At 43.7% G+C, this 19,106-nt stretch overlaps 1 protein-coding gene across 1 annotated transcript in view; it reads right to left on the reverse strand.

Annotated features, from left to right (window-relative positions):
• IPO11 (importin 11) overlaps positions 1-19,106 on the reverse strand; it is a 482,369-nt gene that overhangs the window by 137,735 nt on the left and 325,528 nt on the right. Inside the window, exon 28 of the mRNA XM_044276158.1 lies at positions 12,519-12,614. Within this exon, the coding sequence (XP_044132093.1) occupies positions 12,519-12,614 (96 nt within the window). The remainder of the gene's footprint in view (positions 1-12,518; positions 12,615-19,106) is intronic.

Raw genomic sequence — 19,106 nt, forward strand, 5'->3', positions numbered from 1 at the left:
CTGCTTCATCATACTCTATATCCTGGCTCTCTTCCCTATATTCTATAGTCTAGCTCTCTGCTTCATCATACTCTATATCCTGTCTCTCTTCCCTATATTCTATAGTCTAGCTCTCTGCTTCATCATACTCTATATCCTGTCTCTCTTCCCTATATTCTATAGTCTAGCTCTCTGCTTCATCATACTCTATATCCTGTCTCTCTTCCCTATATTCTATAGTCTAGCTCTCTGCTTCATCATACTCTATATCCTGTCTCTCTTCCCTATATTCTATAGTCTAGCTCTCTGCTTCATCATACTCTATATCCTGGCTCTCTTCCCTATATTCTATAGTCTAGCTCTATTCTATTTCATGTACTCTATATCCTGGCTCTTTTACTTCTCAGTGCTCTGCAGTTTCACTCCTTATATTTCCTCTACATTGTACCTCAGCACTTCCCTTTTACTTATACTTTGAAATCTAAGCTCTCCATAGCCCACGAATGGCATATAAATCTGCAATGTTATTCAGTCATAAATCTCCCTCTTAACATTTGGTTTCTCAATGCTCTACTCATAAATGTGTCACATTAGTCTTGCCATTTCTACTAATATACTAATGAATCAGGTAATGTAGCACAGGATGAATAGTGCTAAAAAAAACCTCTCTTTTACAACGCACAACATTGTAGCAGGAGATAAAAATTAATTGAAATTGTAAAATGAATATTTTTTTAATGAATCATTATTTTGGGTGGCAACGGCAGCCTTTATATAGAAGTATATTACATTATATTGCATGTTGCATTTTTTGTGTGATGTGCAATGAAATTTTTTTTTAAGGAAAATACAGATTAAAATAATGCAAATAATAATGCCAACCATAAAAAATCTTCTATTCTTTGCTGAAGACTGAACACTATGGGACGTATGGCAGCGCTTAATCATAATAATAATCGTAATAATCATTATCAAACCATGTTAGGCACGTTGTGACATTAAAGGGGTTGTCCGGGATTAAAAAAATAATATTTTTTTTAAAGTGTACTATTAACAGCTAATTAAAGTTCCCAAAGCCTCAGTTATGATTTTTTTTGACCGAGGTAGTGGACGGACAGACAGCAATAGAAATACCTGCCTAGCGCCGCATTCCTCTAGTGTGAGGTACGGAGCTGTAACTAACAAGCTACTATCCTGCCTGAGCTAGCAGCCTCTAGGTTGAGGCGCTGCGTGCTAGTATGCATGTGAATCGGCACAGATTACCCTCAACCAAAATGCCGCCTATTGGTGACTGCACCCCTATTGACACGTTTGTGTCCATAGTGTCCAATAAGCTGAGTCAAATTGGCGCGCATGGACTTAGCAGTGACAATCTAAATGAACAAGAAAGAGGGGCTTTGTGGTTGTTGCAGCAGGATAAGGAGTTGGTGATTAAATCATCAGATAAGGGCGGGAATATTGTTGTTCTTGGGCACGAACAATACCGCAATATGTGTATGAGTGTGCTCAAGGATAAACTCACATATGAACTACTCCCGTCTGATCCCACTCCAGCCTACAGGATGGAACTGTCCTGCATTCTGAACCAAGCCCTAGAGAAGAAACTCATTGACAAGACTGAATTGGCTTTTTTATTACCTGCACACCCAGTCACTGCGGCCTTCTATTGTCTCCCCAAAGTTCATAAGGGGTATGAACCTTTAAAGGGGAGGCCGATAGTGTCTGGGAATAACTGTCTGACAGCCAATATCAGTACTTATGTGGACACCATCCTGCGTCCATTTGTCAATAGTTTGCCCTCACATGTGAGGGATACTATGGATGTGTTGGGACGTTTGGATGGTGTCCAATGTGACAAGGGCACCTATTTAGCTAGCTTGAACGTGGAGGCGCTCTACAGCTCAATTCCTCATGAGTTGGGCTGTGGAGCGATCCTAACGTTCCTTCAGCAGAGAGGTGAACAATACAGGGATCATAACACCTTTGTCATGGAACTGTTGAGTTTCATACTCAGACATAACGTGTTTTTGTTTGATGGCTGCATTTTCCACCAGCTCAGGGGGGTCGCAATGGGCAGTCCCTGTGCCCCGACTTTTGCGAACCTTTACCTGGGCTGGTGGGAAAGAGAGGTGGTGTTCTGTGAGGACATGGAGCAGTTCACGGATGTGGTCCCCCTCTGGATCAGATACATCGATGATGTGCTGATCCTGTGGGGGGGGCGACAGTGAGCTGTTCCTTGAATTTGTTGCGGTCCTTAATAAGAATACTCTGGGACTGTTCTTCACCTCAGAAATTGATACGAAGATTATTTCCTTCCTGGATCTTTCCATCTCATTGTCTGCTGATGGGCATATTAGTACCAACGTTTTTAGAAAGCCCACAGCCGCGAATAATCTTTTGAAATGGGAGAGTGCGCACCCTTTGGCCCTCAAGAGAGGAATTCCTAAGGGCCAATATTTGAGGGTGAGGAGGAATTGTTCCCATCTTGGTGACTTCAGAGTGGCTGCTAAAGATCTTCAGCAGAGGTTTCAGTGTCGTGGTTATCCTCAGCAGTGTCTAAAACAGGCTTATCAGCACTCAATGAGCACCAACAGGGATCTGTTGTTGTCTCCGAAAAAGAGAGACACTGGCGATAACATCGCGAGGATTATCGGGACGTTTGACAGTGCCCATGATAGGGTGCGCCATGTTCTTGCTGAGCATTGGGACATACTCAAATCTGACCCAGATATTGGGTGTTTGATTCCAGCCAAACCCTCAGTCACATATCGGCGCAGCAACAATTTGCGTGATATGTTGACGCATAGCTTATATACTAGCCCCCGTCCGCAATCATGGCTACGAAACACACTTACAGGCACATTTCCTTGTGGATCCTGTAAATTTTGTGGGTTCATCAAAAAATCTAAAAGCTTTACCAACAGTATTGCGGACAGAACGTTTTTCATCAAGTCTTTCTATAATTGTAAGTCGATTGGTGTTGTGTACCTAATGACATGTGAATGCAAGATCAAATACGTGGGCAAAACCATCAGAGAGCTAAGAAGACGGATTGGGGAGCACATCCTGGACATCACGAATCTTAAAGATACTCCAATTGCACGCCATGTTCTTGATCATCACAGAGGGGACACATCATCGGTCAAGTTTCAAGTGATCGACTCTGTGAAGTTATCATCTAGGGGTGGTGACTGTGATAATGTTGTTACAAAAAGAGGCGAGATGGATTTTTTCTCTGAACACCATTAAACCATCCGGCCTCAAGGATGCGATCTCATTTGTCCCCTTTATATAATGACGAGGCTGGTTTTTGCTATATCGTGCAATGTATTGAAATAAAAGATTCAGATGGGTCCCTGTGTGTATGTGAGCATATGCGGCTGTTCGTTCATATACATCTCTCTGTTGTGATCCTGTTCCACTGTATACCAATGTAAAGGTGTCCATGCTGCGGTAACTGTATTCAAAGCCGCCTTGTTAATTCCCTTACATATAAATGCGGCGCTTCTGCGCTTTCCCTGAGACCCACTGAGTTCCTCCCTCTGTCAGCCATTGGTTTACCTTGTACCGCGCCTCCTGGCCGGATTGGCTGTGTGACGGAGGCGTGTCTAGCAGGGCGGGGCTTCACCCTGTAAAGTTCGGCGTTCTGTGGGTCGCTTTGCGGCCATCACAGTGCCGATTCACATGCATACTAGCACGCAGCGCCTCAACCTAGAGGCTGCTAGCTCAGGCAGGATAGTAGCTTGTTAGTTACAGCTCCGTACCTCACACTAGAGGAATGCGGCGCTAGGCAGGTATTTCTATTGCTGTCTGTCCGTCCACTACCTCGGTCAAAAAAAAAAATCATAACTGAGGCTTTGGGCTCCGCTCTAAGTTTGGTGCACATAGCTCCTGATGAAATGCATCCCCAATGCATGGAAACGCGTTGAGCTGTTACCACTTAGGGGTATGTCAGGGCAATCCTTGCTCCGCAAATCAACTTTGGAGTGATGGTTTATGCTCTGCCATAGTCCTGCACCTGCGATTATTAGTGCAGTGAGAGTCTGCGCGCCGGCTCTCTCTGTTTGGAGTGGTGTTTGGCGAATCCCCCATACCAGACATCCCCTGGATATAGTCCTCACCCCAGGTTACACACCTTGTACCCTGTGGTGTATCGAGCCCTCTTACGTGTTGGTTAGTTTGTGAGACTGTTCTGGTGTCCCAGATGGTGGCGCTGTTTGGCAGACATCATTGCTTTCTCACATACTTAGTACTAGTCAGTGTTGACTGTTACACTGACGGGTGATACCCTCTTTTTTAACCGTACATTTAATAAAGACATTATTATTTTGTTTTAGCGCCTATCTCCACATTATTTGCTTGAGTGTATATATAGGCGTATATTCAATAAACCACTCTAGTTTATTTTCTAATTAAAGTTCCCCCCATATGTTTTTAGGTATTTTTACCACCTCTACAGGGCTTCAACGGTCCCCCACGCATGGTTTACAACTATGTTTATCTTTGCCTAACTTCCTGCCGCACTGCCCTGTGGGTCCCAGCGCAGCGCGGCATCACGTGGTTACAGCTGACTATCATCTCCGCTGTAACTCCGCCCCCTCATTAATATTGCGCCTCCTTCATTCATTAGAAAGTGCAATGCCCGGTGACATCACCGGGCCGGAGGGTCGTGGCTTAGCACAATGTCTTCCAGCATAGTCACCGCCCCTCCCTGTGATCTGCATAATTACTAAGGCTGATGGTGAAGTCACCGGGCCAGAGGGGCGTGGCTTAGCGTGATGTCTTCCAGCCTAGTTACCGCCCCTCCCTGCGATCTGAGTAATTACTGAGGCTGTTGGTGACATCACCGGGCTCCCTGCGAAGCGGAAGTAGAGGCTTCGCTCTGCAGCAAGGGACCCGGTACGTCACTGACTATGAGAAAATAGGTACTTTTGGCTGAGAATTTGCGATATGAAAACGGGCATTAGACATGTGTGGCAAAGGTAGGACAGGCATGTGTATAATATTTGTGTCACTGTTGTACACTTAGAACAATGTCCCCAATCCCGTACAACCCCTTTAATGATTTAAAACGAGATAGAAATAAAAGGCATATTTATGATACTGTTATTGTGTGTTTTCATACTAATTTTTTATTTTAAAGATGATCCACTGTACGTCAAGTCCCTCACTTTTGCTGAAGGAAGCTCAGAATCATTATGAATGAAGCATTCCTTAAAGTCATTACAGCTCCTCGCAGGAAATTTTTCATGATAAAGTGATGCCTATTTTTACATCCTTGAAAACACAGATTGATATTCCTGCCCATTCAGTGTGCAAGGGACTGCATTAATAAAACCAGAGCAATATTCCAGACATGGCCACGTAGTCTCGTAGTGTTGTGCATCATGTTTTTTCGTTATCGATTGTGTTGTTTCTGAACATTTCTCATACAAAGAAGTCATTTTCTGTACCCGCAAGAGCAATGACCTATTGTGCAGAAAATGTGGCAGTCAACTATTCCTATTATCGGGGAGTCAGGAGCATGTCCCTCTTCTCATCCAGGCAAAGCTAAATATCAAGTATTAGGAACACAGTTAATTCAAGTTAGATAATGTTCACCTTTTCCACAAAGCCATGTTAATAATGTAGATCACCAAATCCTTTGAAATTTCCTCTTCATGACACTTAAAGGGGTTATGCCATGATTATTGTAAAAAATGAAAATCATACATCATATAGTACATGACAAAGCTAGAACCAGCCCTGTACCTCACATGGATCCAGAGATCTCCCCATTCATTGCTCTGCTAGATTAATATCAAGCTGGCAGCTCAGGGGAGTGTCTTTTCTTCTGCAGCTAAGGGGCGTGTCCATGCGCTACCTATCACAGCTCAGGAGGCAGTTGAAGGATGGAACTGAGCATGTGCGGCCTTCTCAGTGAGCAGGTCAAAGAAATAAAGAAAAAGAAGAAACAGCAGGTGGTGCTATACAGATACATTTTATTGAATAACTATGCAGTGACTATGCTAATTTTTTAATTACATGCAATTACAAATGTATTCAGATCCAGGTTCTGGTTTGAAAACTGTAGAATATTTTTAGTGGGACAACCCCTTTAAGGGCCCTTTTCACTGCCCGAGTTTTAGGCATATTATCGCTACCAAGGGTTTGTATGGACACTCATTAGCTAGAATCTGCCTAAATCTAGGACACCTAAATCATTGTTTGTCAATATCAGATTGTTGCATCTAAACAGCCTCTGCTAGTGGCAAATAAAGATTCTGTACAGGGGGCAAGCGATGACATTAGCGATCACTCCTCCCCAAACTGTGGAGGAGATCACTCAGTTAAATGCAGCTTTCTAATCTATTGACAAGAAAGCAATTGTCAAGAAGGAACGGTTCCTTCTCAACAATTGCTTTCTACATCAGGCCGTGTAAAGAGGACTTAAAGGGGTTTTCTCAAGACGCGGTTTTATACTTACCTGCTCCCGGCGAGTCGTCCACTTCCTTGTTTCGGCAGGGGGCGGGCTCCATCTTCATTGATGTCTTCTCCCGGCCGGGCCGCGCGCTGTACTGAACGCGCACGCCGAGTCCACGCATGCGCCCTGGTGACTTCTTCCTGGCCAGTATAGTATACTTGCCAGGAAGAAGTCACTAGGGCGCATGCGCGGATTCTGCTTGCGTGTTCAGTACAGCGTGCGGCCGGCCGGGAGAAGAAAAGAAGACGTCTGCGCACGCACGGCCACCGTGATTCCTGAGAAGAGCGGTGGCCGTAACCAGGGGAGACGGAAGACAACAGTCAGGTAAGTATAGGTTTATTTTTTTCTAAGGGGTGGGGATTTGTTAATTAAATATATTTAGAAAAATGATCACTGTTAAATCATTAACAGATTTAACAGTAATCATTAAGATGATAATACCCCTTTAAAGGGAACCTGTCACCAGTTTTATTGTGTCCGAACTAAGGGCAACATAAATAAGTGACTGATTCGCTTAGCAAAATGCTGTGTCACTTTCTTTAATTGACCCAGTCAATCTGCCAACATCTTGTATTGAAAAGCTCCAGCTGATAATGATGAGTCATGAATATTCATGAGCTCCTGACTCTCCCCGCCCACCTGCTGCTGAGTGACAGTTATTTTCCATATGAATCAGCAGCAGGTGGGCAGGGGAGTGGCTATAGCTGTTAATTAAATATACGCTGGACTCAATGACATCACGCTGGACTCGAATCAGCTCATTAGCATACGGCATCTTTGTGTGTATATTATGAGGTAACCATCTGTCACACCAGTAAGTGAATACATCTAAGGTACTTTTTAGTAGTTAATGATTGTATATAATTAGTTAGATTGTAATCAAATATCCACATGACAGGTTCCCTTTAAAAAAGAATACACAGGAAAGCCATTGCATGGGAACATAAAGAAAGCAAATACAACTGGCAAAAGGACCAACAAATATAGACAACTGATTTTAAAGTGGTTGGTCCACAAACAACATTTCTAATCCTCACCTGTGCACACGATAGGTGATAAATGTATGAATGCTAGGGGACACACAGCTATAAAAAAAAAAAAAAAATTGCGATCATGAGCATAGGCCCCCAGTGTGAGCGGAGCAGTAGTGTGAATTCGTGATCACTGCTCCATTCAGTTTTATGGGAAATATGGAGACTGCTGAGCAATGTAGTTATTCCCTGTACAGAAGGGGCTCAGGGGCATGAAGAAAAGTTGTGATCTGTGTTTTCACCATCTGCTCCAGTTTGCAGTGGATATCATTCCGATTGCTTGTCTTGTGAGTATATTGTCACTGACTACGGCAGCCCGGTATGTAATTTGCCTTTAATCCTCTTGCACTAATGACCGTGTATCGTGAAGGGTTACCAATATAACTTTCTATTTACCCTGCATTGGTGATACAAGATGTTTTGAGATCTGCATTATCATTATTTGTGGCTCTCTCTTGATACATACCCGGCATCATCTGGTTCCGCGACAATTGTCTTATACGGTGCACATTGTTGCACGTACACTACTACTGTTTATAGTATATTTGTCCCCTGAGGAACCCCCATAATTATCCTCCAATAATAAAGGGGGGGGGGGAGGCATCGGGATATACTTTAGCTAGCCTTCTCTCAGATAGGTTAAGGACAGCATAGTCCTAGGTACGAGAACAGGGAACACCTACCATCAAGTTGTGTCTCTGGGTTGACAAGTGTAAGGGATCAGTTAAGGAATAGTTTTCATCCTTGCATCTGACTGATTGTGCTTCGGCACTTCACTTCCTCAGCCCTTTTGTAGTTGATAGCTTGTTATTTTATTTATATATAATTAAAAGTTATGTTTTAGGATACTTTCAGTGATAGTTGGTGCCGTAACTACACAGATCCGTCCGTTGTGCAGTGGATGGAGCAGCACTCACTACATAAAGGATGGAGGTGTGTAGTTCAGGCATCGGAGCTACTCTGATAGCTGATCAGCGGGGGTGCGAAGTGTCGAACCTCCACAGATCAGTTATTGATGGCCTTTACTGAAGATAGGCTTTCAATATATAATTCCAGGAAACCCCTTTAAGAGGTTAAATATATGTCTATATATTAAGAAATTATTCGACACATTAGTTTGAACCTGTTTAGATAATAAAAAAAATGAACAATATGGAATATTTCCTGCCATCAGTGTCTATTAGTGCAATCTATTCACTCCCAGCTAAACCTCAAAAGATCAGGAGTTCAGCTTTCCAGCCTAGTGCACATGTTTTATACATGAGCTACATTCTTATACAGGAATCTATTCTATCATCTCACACATCATCGACCACAAAAAACAGTCACCAAAATGCTTCTTACACATTCCTGCACACATCAGTAGCAGTCTGAAATGTGGAGGTTGTGTAACATGACATGAACGAGGGATCCCAGTTTCTGCAAATATTCTTCACAGAATGAAATGTTATACAATTTCCTAATATACTTTCTGCATCAATTGCTTACAGTTTTCAAGATCATTTAAAAGAAATCATACTTGGATACTTCCAGTGGGACCTGTCCTGGCCACGTGATAGACACGTCAGAGGACTGCTCATCAGAAGACACAGCTTGGATAACCTGTGTGTCCATCCCATGACCAGGCAGGGAAATACTGCACCTAACTATATAACGGGATTGCCTCTGATGGCGGGTAGGAGTGTTAGAATAAACGGGCTGTTTGTACATAGACTGTAAGTTAACGTCCACCCTTGGTCTGCTCACAAATACGCAAAGCAGCAGCAAAGGCTGTAACTGTAGGGCTAAGGCTACATGATCACTATGGCCACGAGACACATGGTCAATGTCTTCGGTGTAGTGTTGCCTGCACACCACCATGACATGACAGTTGCAAGAAATTCAGGTAGTCTGTGTGTCTCATGACTGGCATGCCGTTGTCACAGCAGCTAGTGAATCACAATTCACTTTCAATACTTGGATGCATGCAAGTACTACACTGCCATCTTTAGCCTGCGCTAGACTAGGGGGTGCAGCGGCTGCTGTCACACATGGGCCATGGAGACCATGGGAGTGAAAACAGGTCCCTTTGCTCCATAAGAGACCAAACCAGTACTACTGAAAACGCGTGATAATTTGGTGAACTACGGGTAGGTTCACACCTCCGTTTAACTGATTTGGCAGGCTGTTCTGGCAGAGACTGCTGGAGCTCACCGGATCCGGGTTAGTCGGATGCTGCTGTTCACCGCAGGATCCCATTGACTATAAAATGATTCGGCTGCTTTCGGGCATGAATTTCGGGTTTCGGCTGGACAAAAACCACTGCAAGCATTAGTTTTTGTCTGACCGAAACCCGGCACTACTGCTGGACATCGGCCGGATCCAATTATAGGCAATGGGGTCCAGCAGTGAATGGTAGTATGAAGCTAGGCCGCAACCAGTGAGCTCCATCAGGCTGTTCTCTGCTGGATCAGCCTGTTGGATAAGTTAGATGGAGGTGTGAACCTACCCCTTAGTTAAAGATTTTGAATTTTAGCCCAAGAGTTGAGCCACTGAGCAGCACTTTTCTTACTGCCTGTTAAAAAAGTAATCCTGCCAACGATGTACATAGAATAGCAGCAGGAGAGACCCCAAGAAAGGACAAAGAGGAGACTGCAGAGTCCGTCGACCATGGTTATGTCTCTTAAAATGGGCAGGAATAGGCAGCAAGAGTTGATCCGTTCAGATGGTAGATTTGTGTTTCGAGATCCTATCTCTGATGTGTTGAGTGGTCTCACCGATGTAAATCAGTCCGCAAGGGCTTTTTATGAGATAGACTACATAAGTGGAATCGCATGTAAAGTATCCTTTAATAGAGTATTTCTTACCTGACTGGGGATGTGTAATAGTGTCACCCTTAATGACACTGGAGCACTGTGCGCAATGGAGGCAAGGAAATGTTCCAAACTTGGGGGAACCTAAGAATCTTTGACGTGGTATTTTGGATAGAGGGCCAGTGTCATCGAAACACAAATCTACCATCAGAACGGATCAACTCTTGCTGCCTATTCCTGCCCATTTTAAGAGACATAACCATCAGATCTCTTCCTTGCGGTTCCAAGTCCTGGAACAGGTGCCGGTCCCCCGGAGGGGAGGCAACCGGACACTATTACTCAAACAACGGGAGTCCTATTGGATACATCGTCTGGATACATTATCACCCAAAGGACTTAACAGGGAATGCGATTTTTACTCTAATCTCTGAAGGGTGTAATATACCAGGAGACTTATTTTATTGTGTTTCCGACAACATTATTTAATGTCACAATGTTTTCATAATATGTCTGATATATTGCCCCTTTCTATTTTCAGATTTGCTAGTCTTGATCTTGGTCCATAATGATCTAGCCATGGGTGAGAACCATATCCCCTCCCCAACCCACTCCCTTTCTTTCCCCCCCTCCCCGACCCACTCCCTTTCTCCCCCCCCCCCCACCCTTTGCCCTTGAAGCACACCTCCAGAGCAGACCTTGTATATCCAAAGTCCAAAGTCACAGGTAAGGCCCCCTGGCATATTCTTGCTATAGTAGTACATTAGCCATAATTCTCAAGGCCTTTATGACTGCTGCGTCTACATTATGCCTTTGCCTTAGGAACATCATTCATGTCACTTTATACTTTTCTTACACTGTCTCTTTTAACTACTCCTCTGGGTGCCATGTAATTGTATCCTTGTATTACTGGATCCCTTAGCTTCTCCATATAATGATTTATTCACTATGTCTATTACCCTCCATAACCATTCAGCGCTCCTCACCTTCCAAAACGGTCCCTGACTCCATATATATGCCTCCTATAGCTACTACTAATATCTAATATTTATTATTCAAATGTTATGATCACGAGTATTTCTTTATGCACAAAGGTATTAACAGTATGTTTTACACTCTATTATTGTAGATGTTGTATATATTTGCTACTTTTCAGTTCTCTTAGTCTGGTTTTGCTATTTTTACTCCCCTTATTTTTTTCCTTTCCGCCCTGGATCACTGAGCGGATGCTGTTTGTCGGTTCAGATTGAAATTTCTAAACTATATGTTGACACCATCCTACAGCGATTTATATTGTTTAGTTTAATTATAGTCTCTAGCTTTGCATCACTGTTCCGTCCACAATATTTATCATTTTACTATATATTCGTTAAAGATCCCTTGATAAAGGTCGACACCGACCGAAACGTTGGGGTTGTACTGCTTAATTAATTATATTGCTCGAATAATTGCTCTGGATGGAACAAAAAGATGATGTATAAACTACTATGAATTAAAAACCACTAATTGATGAAATGCAAGTGGTGTGCCGTGGATTTCTTCTGTGAATCAATTGACGCCTGTCCTCCACGAGCACCCACCATCTAGGGTGTGCAGATCTCATATTTTCTCTTGTAATCCTGAAAACCTTGTACCCAGGACACAATGGCCATATAGGGGTTACTTGTAGTACTTGTATAAGGGCAAAATGGAAAGTAAATTCATGTCAGTACCATCTGAAGCACGCCGACTCCAGAGTCACCTCCACCCCAACACCGTTTCGATCCCCGGAAGAAGCCTGTGTGGTGAATCAGCGTTGGGTGGAGGTGACTTACATTCTTTGGCTGACGGACTCTGCAGTCTCCTCTTTGTCCTTTCTTGGGGTCTCTCCTGCTGCTATTCTATGTACATCTTTTATATGTATTGTGTGAATCAAATAAAGTATATATATATATATATATATATATATATATTTTTTTTTTTATTTTGATGGAGGAAATCTTTCTTTGGTGGGGTTGCTAGGTATACTTTATTTCTTCCTATTTATGTATTCAGTGACGCCCTGGTTTAAATTTGGTGTGTACTGTGTACCCAGAGGATGGCCGTGCATGCTAGGCTGCTCTCCCTTCACTTCAGGGGCTTGTTTTGGAGATAGGAGGGGGTCCTAGAGGCGAGACTCACACTTGACATTGATGGCATATCCCAGCAATACGTCATCAATGTCTGAGATGGTACTAGCCCTTTAATCTGAAAGCTGCATATCACTGTAACACTTACTCCTTGTAAGAATTTGTTTCCGGATCTTCCGTCATTACATCATGAAGACTTTCCACGCAGATATTGATGACTCCACAGAACTTGTCTTGAATAACACTGTAAGGAAAGAAACGTACCTACATAAATTATTTGGTATCAGCAGGTTCAAAAAAATAAAAATCAACAAAAGTACTGGTATATTTTATTATACACATGCTTCCACTATGAATGATATGTATTAAGGAAAACCGGAATACAGTATAATATACCCAGAACAGAGACTGAAAGGGACTAAACAGCTGAAGAAAGGATAAAACAAGACGCTACAGAGACTATTCTATAACATAAAAAATCAATCAGATCTACAGTTCGCCCTGAGCTATATGACGGCAGTGCTGAGGTTCGGGGGGATAAATGTCAATGAAAGACAGAGAACCATGCATAATGAAGGATACAGTGAATGTGATGACGGCAGCCAGAACAGGTTAGACGGGGCCATTTATGACATATCGCTAAGATATTCCATAAAATGGCAAATATGATGGGTACTACATTGGGGACCTATCCCAAGAGTGGGGCCCTGAAGTGAACAAGGTTTTTGGAAGTTCGATAGCAATGAATGGAGAGCAAACTGTGCAAGAGTGCCCACCTTTCCCTTTACCACTATGGGACAGAGCTTGGCTATTTTCGTATGTCCCATAGGATGGCCACATAGAGGTGTGACCCACACCTATCCTAGAGATATGCCATAAATGTCCCAGAAGGAAATCCCCCATTGAGGGTAAAGCTAAACAGGGTAGCACTTATGCTGCCGAAAACTTCAGCGGCACACGGCAGTTTTTAAATTGGATGTTAAGGGGATGCTTCATTTTGCTGGGAAACAGCTTTTTCATCCGCAAATCAATGTGGTCGTTTGGCTCTCTTTAAATTTAAGGAGTTGTCCGGGAATACATAATTTCTAAAGATGTCGGCAGGTGCCTCTCCCTACTGAAAGGATCATACCCACTCCCCGGAGCTCCGGTCCTCCACGCTGGCTCCTGCATCTCCAGCTTCTAGTCGGGGGATTGTGTTCTTCCTCCTCGGCATGGGCATGGTCGCCTAATCCTCTACAGCCAATCACTAGCTTCAGCAGTGACATGTCCACAAAAGAAGCCAGCGGTTGGCTGAAGAGGGTCAGGTGACCATGCCCATGCTGGGGAGAAAAAAAACAAGCCCCAGACCAGAAGACGGAAACAGGGGAGCCAGTGCAGAGGATCGGCAGGGGGCTTGTGAGTATTATTTTCAGTAGGGGAGGCAGGCTGCTGGGACCTATAGAAATTATGTTTCTCGGATAACCCCTTTAAAAAGGACCTGTCTGTTTAAGTAACTACTTTCATGCCCCAAGTAATAACTATTCTAGAGCATCTATTCTTATGCCTCTACGGTGTGCCATCCCTCTGTTATTCCAGCTAGAAGTTATGAATGAATTGGCAGAAGCTGGCAGCAAAAGTACAGATGGGTGTTACCAGTTGGGGGGGGGGGGGGTGTCCCTGCACAGTCTGACACTGGCAGCACTGATTGGACAGTCAAGCACACCTGCTTATGGTAAAAACCCAGCAGGACCATTAATGTAGACTGGTGGAATTTTTTTTTTTAACGTCTAGCAGGAATAATACAGGAATGGCACAGCACAGAATGATACGAATAGATGCTCCAGAATTGCTATTACATGGAGAAACAGGTCCTCTTTAACGTAAAGATACATGGTTAATCAAAGGCTGTGAACACCTCAGCAAATTATTCTATTGCATTGGATGCATTATCAGATAAAGAACATATTTGCAATTATTTTATATTAAAAATGTTGCTCTGTTAGGGTCTATTTAGGCATCCGTAGTGTTTTGCGGTCCGCAAATTGCAGACCACAAAACACTGACACCACACATGGCCGGCACTATATAGAGGATTCCTATTCTTGTCCGCAGGTGCAGACAAGAATAGGACATGCTGTATTTTTTTGCGGGGTGGCTGACCGGAAATGCGGATACAGACATCACACTGTGTGCTGTCCGCCTCTTCTCCAGCTTTGTCTGGCTTGTCTGTCTCTGGCTAAGAAGACAGGAAGACGGAGGGGTGGTCCTTCACACTGCATGCCGGTGTTCTATCAAAAAACATTACCCCATGAAAATCCCTTACCCCTCGTGAGTTCCGGTGACGCGGCCGCACCGGACATGATGAAGATCAGCTGGAGGAGAGGGTGTGCGCCTCAGAGCAAGCGCACTACCATGCGTAAGGTAAAATTACAGGGAGTACTGCGGGAGAACCAGCGACCAAATGCGCATGCGCGACCACCAACAGCTAGGCTCCGGGAGACACTGCGCACGGAGCTATAGGAGGGGGGGTGCAAGCCGTGATGTACTCCCGTCGGCCACAAACGTAGGGATTAAACTGCGCGTCCGCTCCATCGCGCACTGAGGGGTAGGAAGTTCGGATGGTGGTTCGCTGTGCGAGCGCACTGTCTCCCGGAGCCTAGCTGCTGGTGGTCGCGCATGCGCATTTGGTGGCTGCTTCTCCCGCAGCGCTCCCTGTAATTTTACCTTATCCGTGGTAGTGCGCTTGCGCTGAGGCACACACCCCCTCCTCCAGCTGATCTTCATCATGTCCGGTGCGGCCGCAACACCGGAAGTCACGAGGGCCAAGGGATTTTCACGTGGTAAGGTTTTTTGATAGAACACCTGCATTAGGCTTCAGAGTGAGGGGTTTGTCTCTCAGTAATCCAATCTGATTGGCTGGCAGGGAGCTGCTGGCTACAGCAAGTGTGTATGGATAGTAGTAAAGGAAAGCAGTTTTGGCCTCAGAGAACTGGCAGAGGAGCCATCTTTAGAAGGTCCTCATATTGTAAATGTTTAAACAGCCGTAACTAAGTGAAAAACTCAAGGAAAACAGTGGTATATGAAGAAACTAAAGATTACTTTATGCATGATGTTGCTGCAGCAGTAACGTATGCTAAAATAGATTTTTTGATGAAAACATGACAGTTACCCTTTAACTCAAAAGAGCAGCCAGCTTAATAATCATTCAGAAGGGCAGAGTGAGAGGCTACAGACTCCAGTTACTTTCACATCTGCATTTTTGCTGGATCCGGCATGAGATCAGCAAAAGCGATTCCGTCATGATAATACAATCGGCTGCATCTGTTCTGAATGGATCCGGTTGTATTATCTCAAAAATGAACGAGACGGATCCGGTACTATAACCATTGTAAGTCAATGGGGGCCAGATCAGTTTTTTTACGTGTCTGAAAAAACGGATCCGGCACCATTGACTTACATTGTGTTTCATTCCGGAACCCTCTTGATCAGTATCCCATGATGCACACAAAAACGTTGCTTGCAGCGTTTTTTTGTCTGGCATGGGAACGCAACCAAACGGAACGGAATGCATTCTGGTGCACTCTGTTCTGTTCAGTTATGTTTTGTCCCCATTGACAATGGATGGGGACAAAACTGAAGCGTTTTCCTCCGGTTTTGAGATCCTATGATGGATCTTAATACCGGAAAGGAAAATGCAGATGTGAAAGTAGCTTAAGCATTCAGATAGTCTGACAGATTTCACACCGAATGACAAGAGCGTCACTAGGTCAAAACATTTTGGCCACAAACTATTCCGGAATTACTGCGGTGTGACAGGGGAGCCAATGGCACTGGGCCTGAGACCCATGAGAGAATAGAACAGTGCATGCGGTCACAATGTGATAACGTCATTGCGTGTCTGCGCTCAGTCCAGAAGCTGGAAACTCAGGCTGCTGACCATTGCAGGGAATCAGGGAAGTACCGTATTTTTTTTTTTAAACTGACATTTAGCATTGTAGCATTACGACTACAAGGGGGCTCTTTAAGTTCCAGGGACACAACAGGGGGTACTAAAAGTGCTGGGGGCACTAAGTGGGACATTATACCTACTTGGGCCCTATATAGGGGGGCATTATAAATATGGGGGGCACTATTAGTACTGGGGGCACTATGTGGGTGCACTATAGGGGACATTATACTTACTGAGGGCACTACAGAGGGCATTATAACTATTGGGCATACTAGAAGGAGGCATTATAACTAATGGTAGCACTATAAGGGGGATAATACCTACTGGGGGTACTACAATATGGAGCACACTACTACTAATAGGGGCACCCTCATACAGCATTATCACTGTAGGGGAACTATTACTAATGAAGGAACTCTGGGAGAGAATTATTACTATTGGTGAGACTTTTGTGAGCACTTCAGGGAATATCTGTATGGTACTATTATTTCTACAGTATAATATTTGGGACACTGAAAAGCATATAGGGTACGGTATTTGGGGTAGCAGCAGAATAATACCATTAGGGCACCAGATGCAGGATGAGGATGATCAAAAAGTGCCGAATCTAAGATGTCCATATGGCAAACTCTGCAGAGACATGAGGCAGCTAAAAGATGTCTTCATGTGTGGTCTGGGCTGAATGGAGGCCAGATGAGGAAAGACAATGTATACATCAGAGCAGCATTGGACTCGCCCAACAGAGAACTAGAGGATCCTCCGGTGGGCCCAGGCTCTGATACCATAGTGGGTGCCCAAGGTCCAGAGAAAAGAAAACACTTGGAGCTGTCTTTGGAGACAAAAATTGCCACAAAGGTCTATTTTTTAATCAAAACCTATTAGACTTCATTGACGATATAGGGATTGGGCCCAAGAACTATTTTCTCTGGTGGGCCCAAGCAACCCCAGTCTGACCCTGCATCAGAGAAGGCACCACTGGATGTATGAGGTATGTGGTGCTGTATCCTCCTGTCCATGCTCCCCCTATGGCAGGGGGTTGAGGCTTGGGCCCCGAATCTTTTGAGACCCTAACAATGCCACTGCTGAATGGTACTAGGCAGCGTGTAATGTATGAGAATACATGTGGGCTTCAGAAGACAAAATGCTTAATAAAAATAATTGCAAATTTTTTTTTTATCCCACAAAACAGCCAACACTAAATAAAACTATAATTCACTAGATGCCCTTGGCTTATAAAACACATTATACAATGTATACTTGCTCATGAATATTTTCAGAGCAGCAGATTCTGCTCCAGAGCTGAAATTTGTACAGGGAGTTACAGACATTGTAAACCATTTTGGAGCCTATGAGCAATAAAACATAATATATATATATATACTCCTACTCATTTTAAAATCCACTTACATTTACTGGAAGCAATCCTTAGTTTTCTGATCAAGGGGTTTCCCAGGTTTTAACATAGCTGCTCTATCCGGATAATCATCAAAGTATATTGATTGATCTATGCTAAGAAGCAGCTAGCACAATTTTTAGTGCAGCTCTGAATTCCTAAATATAAGACCTGACCTAAAATGATAATACACAACAGAAATTTGGCTTTGCATTCCTTTGATTTTGAGGAGATCTTGCCATCATCCTTAGGAGTATCCCAGTAGTCTCCAACCTGTTCCGCTTCTGCTTTTGTAAAACTACAACTTTCAGCATGCCTAGAAAACCTGAGCCCACCGGTGCCCGTTAATATGCTGGGAGTTTTATTTTCACAAGTGCGAGAGAGTCATACGTTGGAGACCGCTCAATTATCAACTTAACTTCCTTCTGTGGGAAAAAAGGGTTCGCCACGATGGAAATTATAACCTGCTCAATCCTTTACTTTGGTGACAAATGTCTCTGGTTGCCATGTTTCTTCATATTTAAGTTCAGCCAACATTATTCCAGGTCAGTAAGAGATATGTAAAGTATACGTGCTTATTTTATTTGAATCATCAAAAACATTTAATAAACAGATAAAATGCCCACTTACATTTTGTTAAAAGGGCCCCTTGTAAATAAGCTGAGCATAGGTTGTTGGGCTCCCATCAGTACAGGGAGTGCAGAATTATTAGGCAAATGAGTATTTTGACCACATCATCCTCTTTATGCATGTTGTCTTACTCCAAGCTGTATAGGCTCGAAAGCCTACTACCAATTAAGCATATTAGGTGATGTGCATCTCTGTAATGAGAAGGGGTGTGGTCTAATGACATCAACACCCTATATCAGGTGTGCATAATTATCAGGCAACTTCCTTTCCTTTGGCAAAATGGGTCAAAAGAAGGACTTGACAGGCTCAGAAAAGTCAAAAATAGTGAGATATCTTGCAGAGGGATGCAGCACTCTTAAAATTGCAAAGCTTCTGAAGCGTGATCATCGAACAATCAAGCGTTTCATTCAAAATAGTCAACAGGGTCGCAAGAAGCGTGTGGAAAAACCAAGGCGCAAAATAAATGCCCATGAACTGAGAAAAGTCAAGCGTGCAGCTGCCAAGATGCCACTTGCCACCAGTTTGGCCATATTTCAGAGCGGCAACATCACTGGAGTGCCCAAAAGCACAAGGTGTGCAATACTCAGAGACATGGCCAAGGTAAGAAAGGCTGAAAGACGACCACCACTGAACAAGACACACAAGCTGAAACGTCAAGACTGGGCCAAGAAATATCTCAAGACTGATTTTTCTAAGGTTTTATGGACTGATGAAATGAGAGTGAGTCTTGATGGGCCAGATGGATGGGCCCGTGGCTGGATTGGTAAAGGGCAGAGCGCTCCAGT

The sequence above is a fragment of the Bufo gargarizans genome, chromosome 1 (assembly GCF_014858855.1).
Source record: "Bufo gargarizans isolate SCDJY-AF-19 chromosome 1, ASM1485885v1, whole genome shotgun sequence".
NCBI classification, from domain to species: Eukaryota; Metazoa; Chordata; class Amphibia; order Anura; family Bufonidae; genus Bufo; species Bufo gargarizans.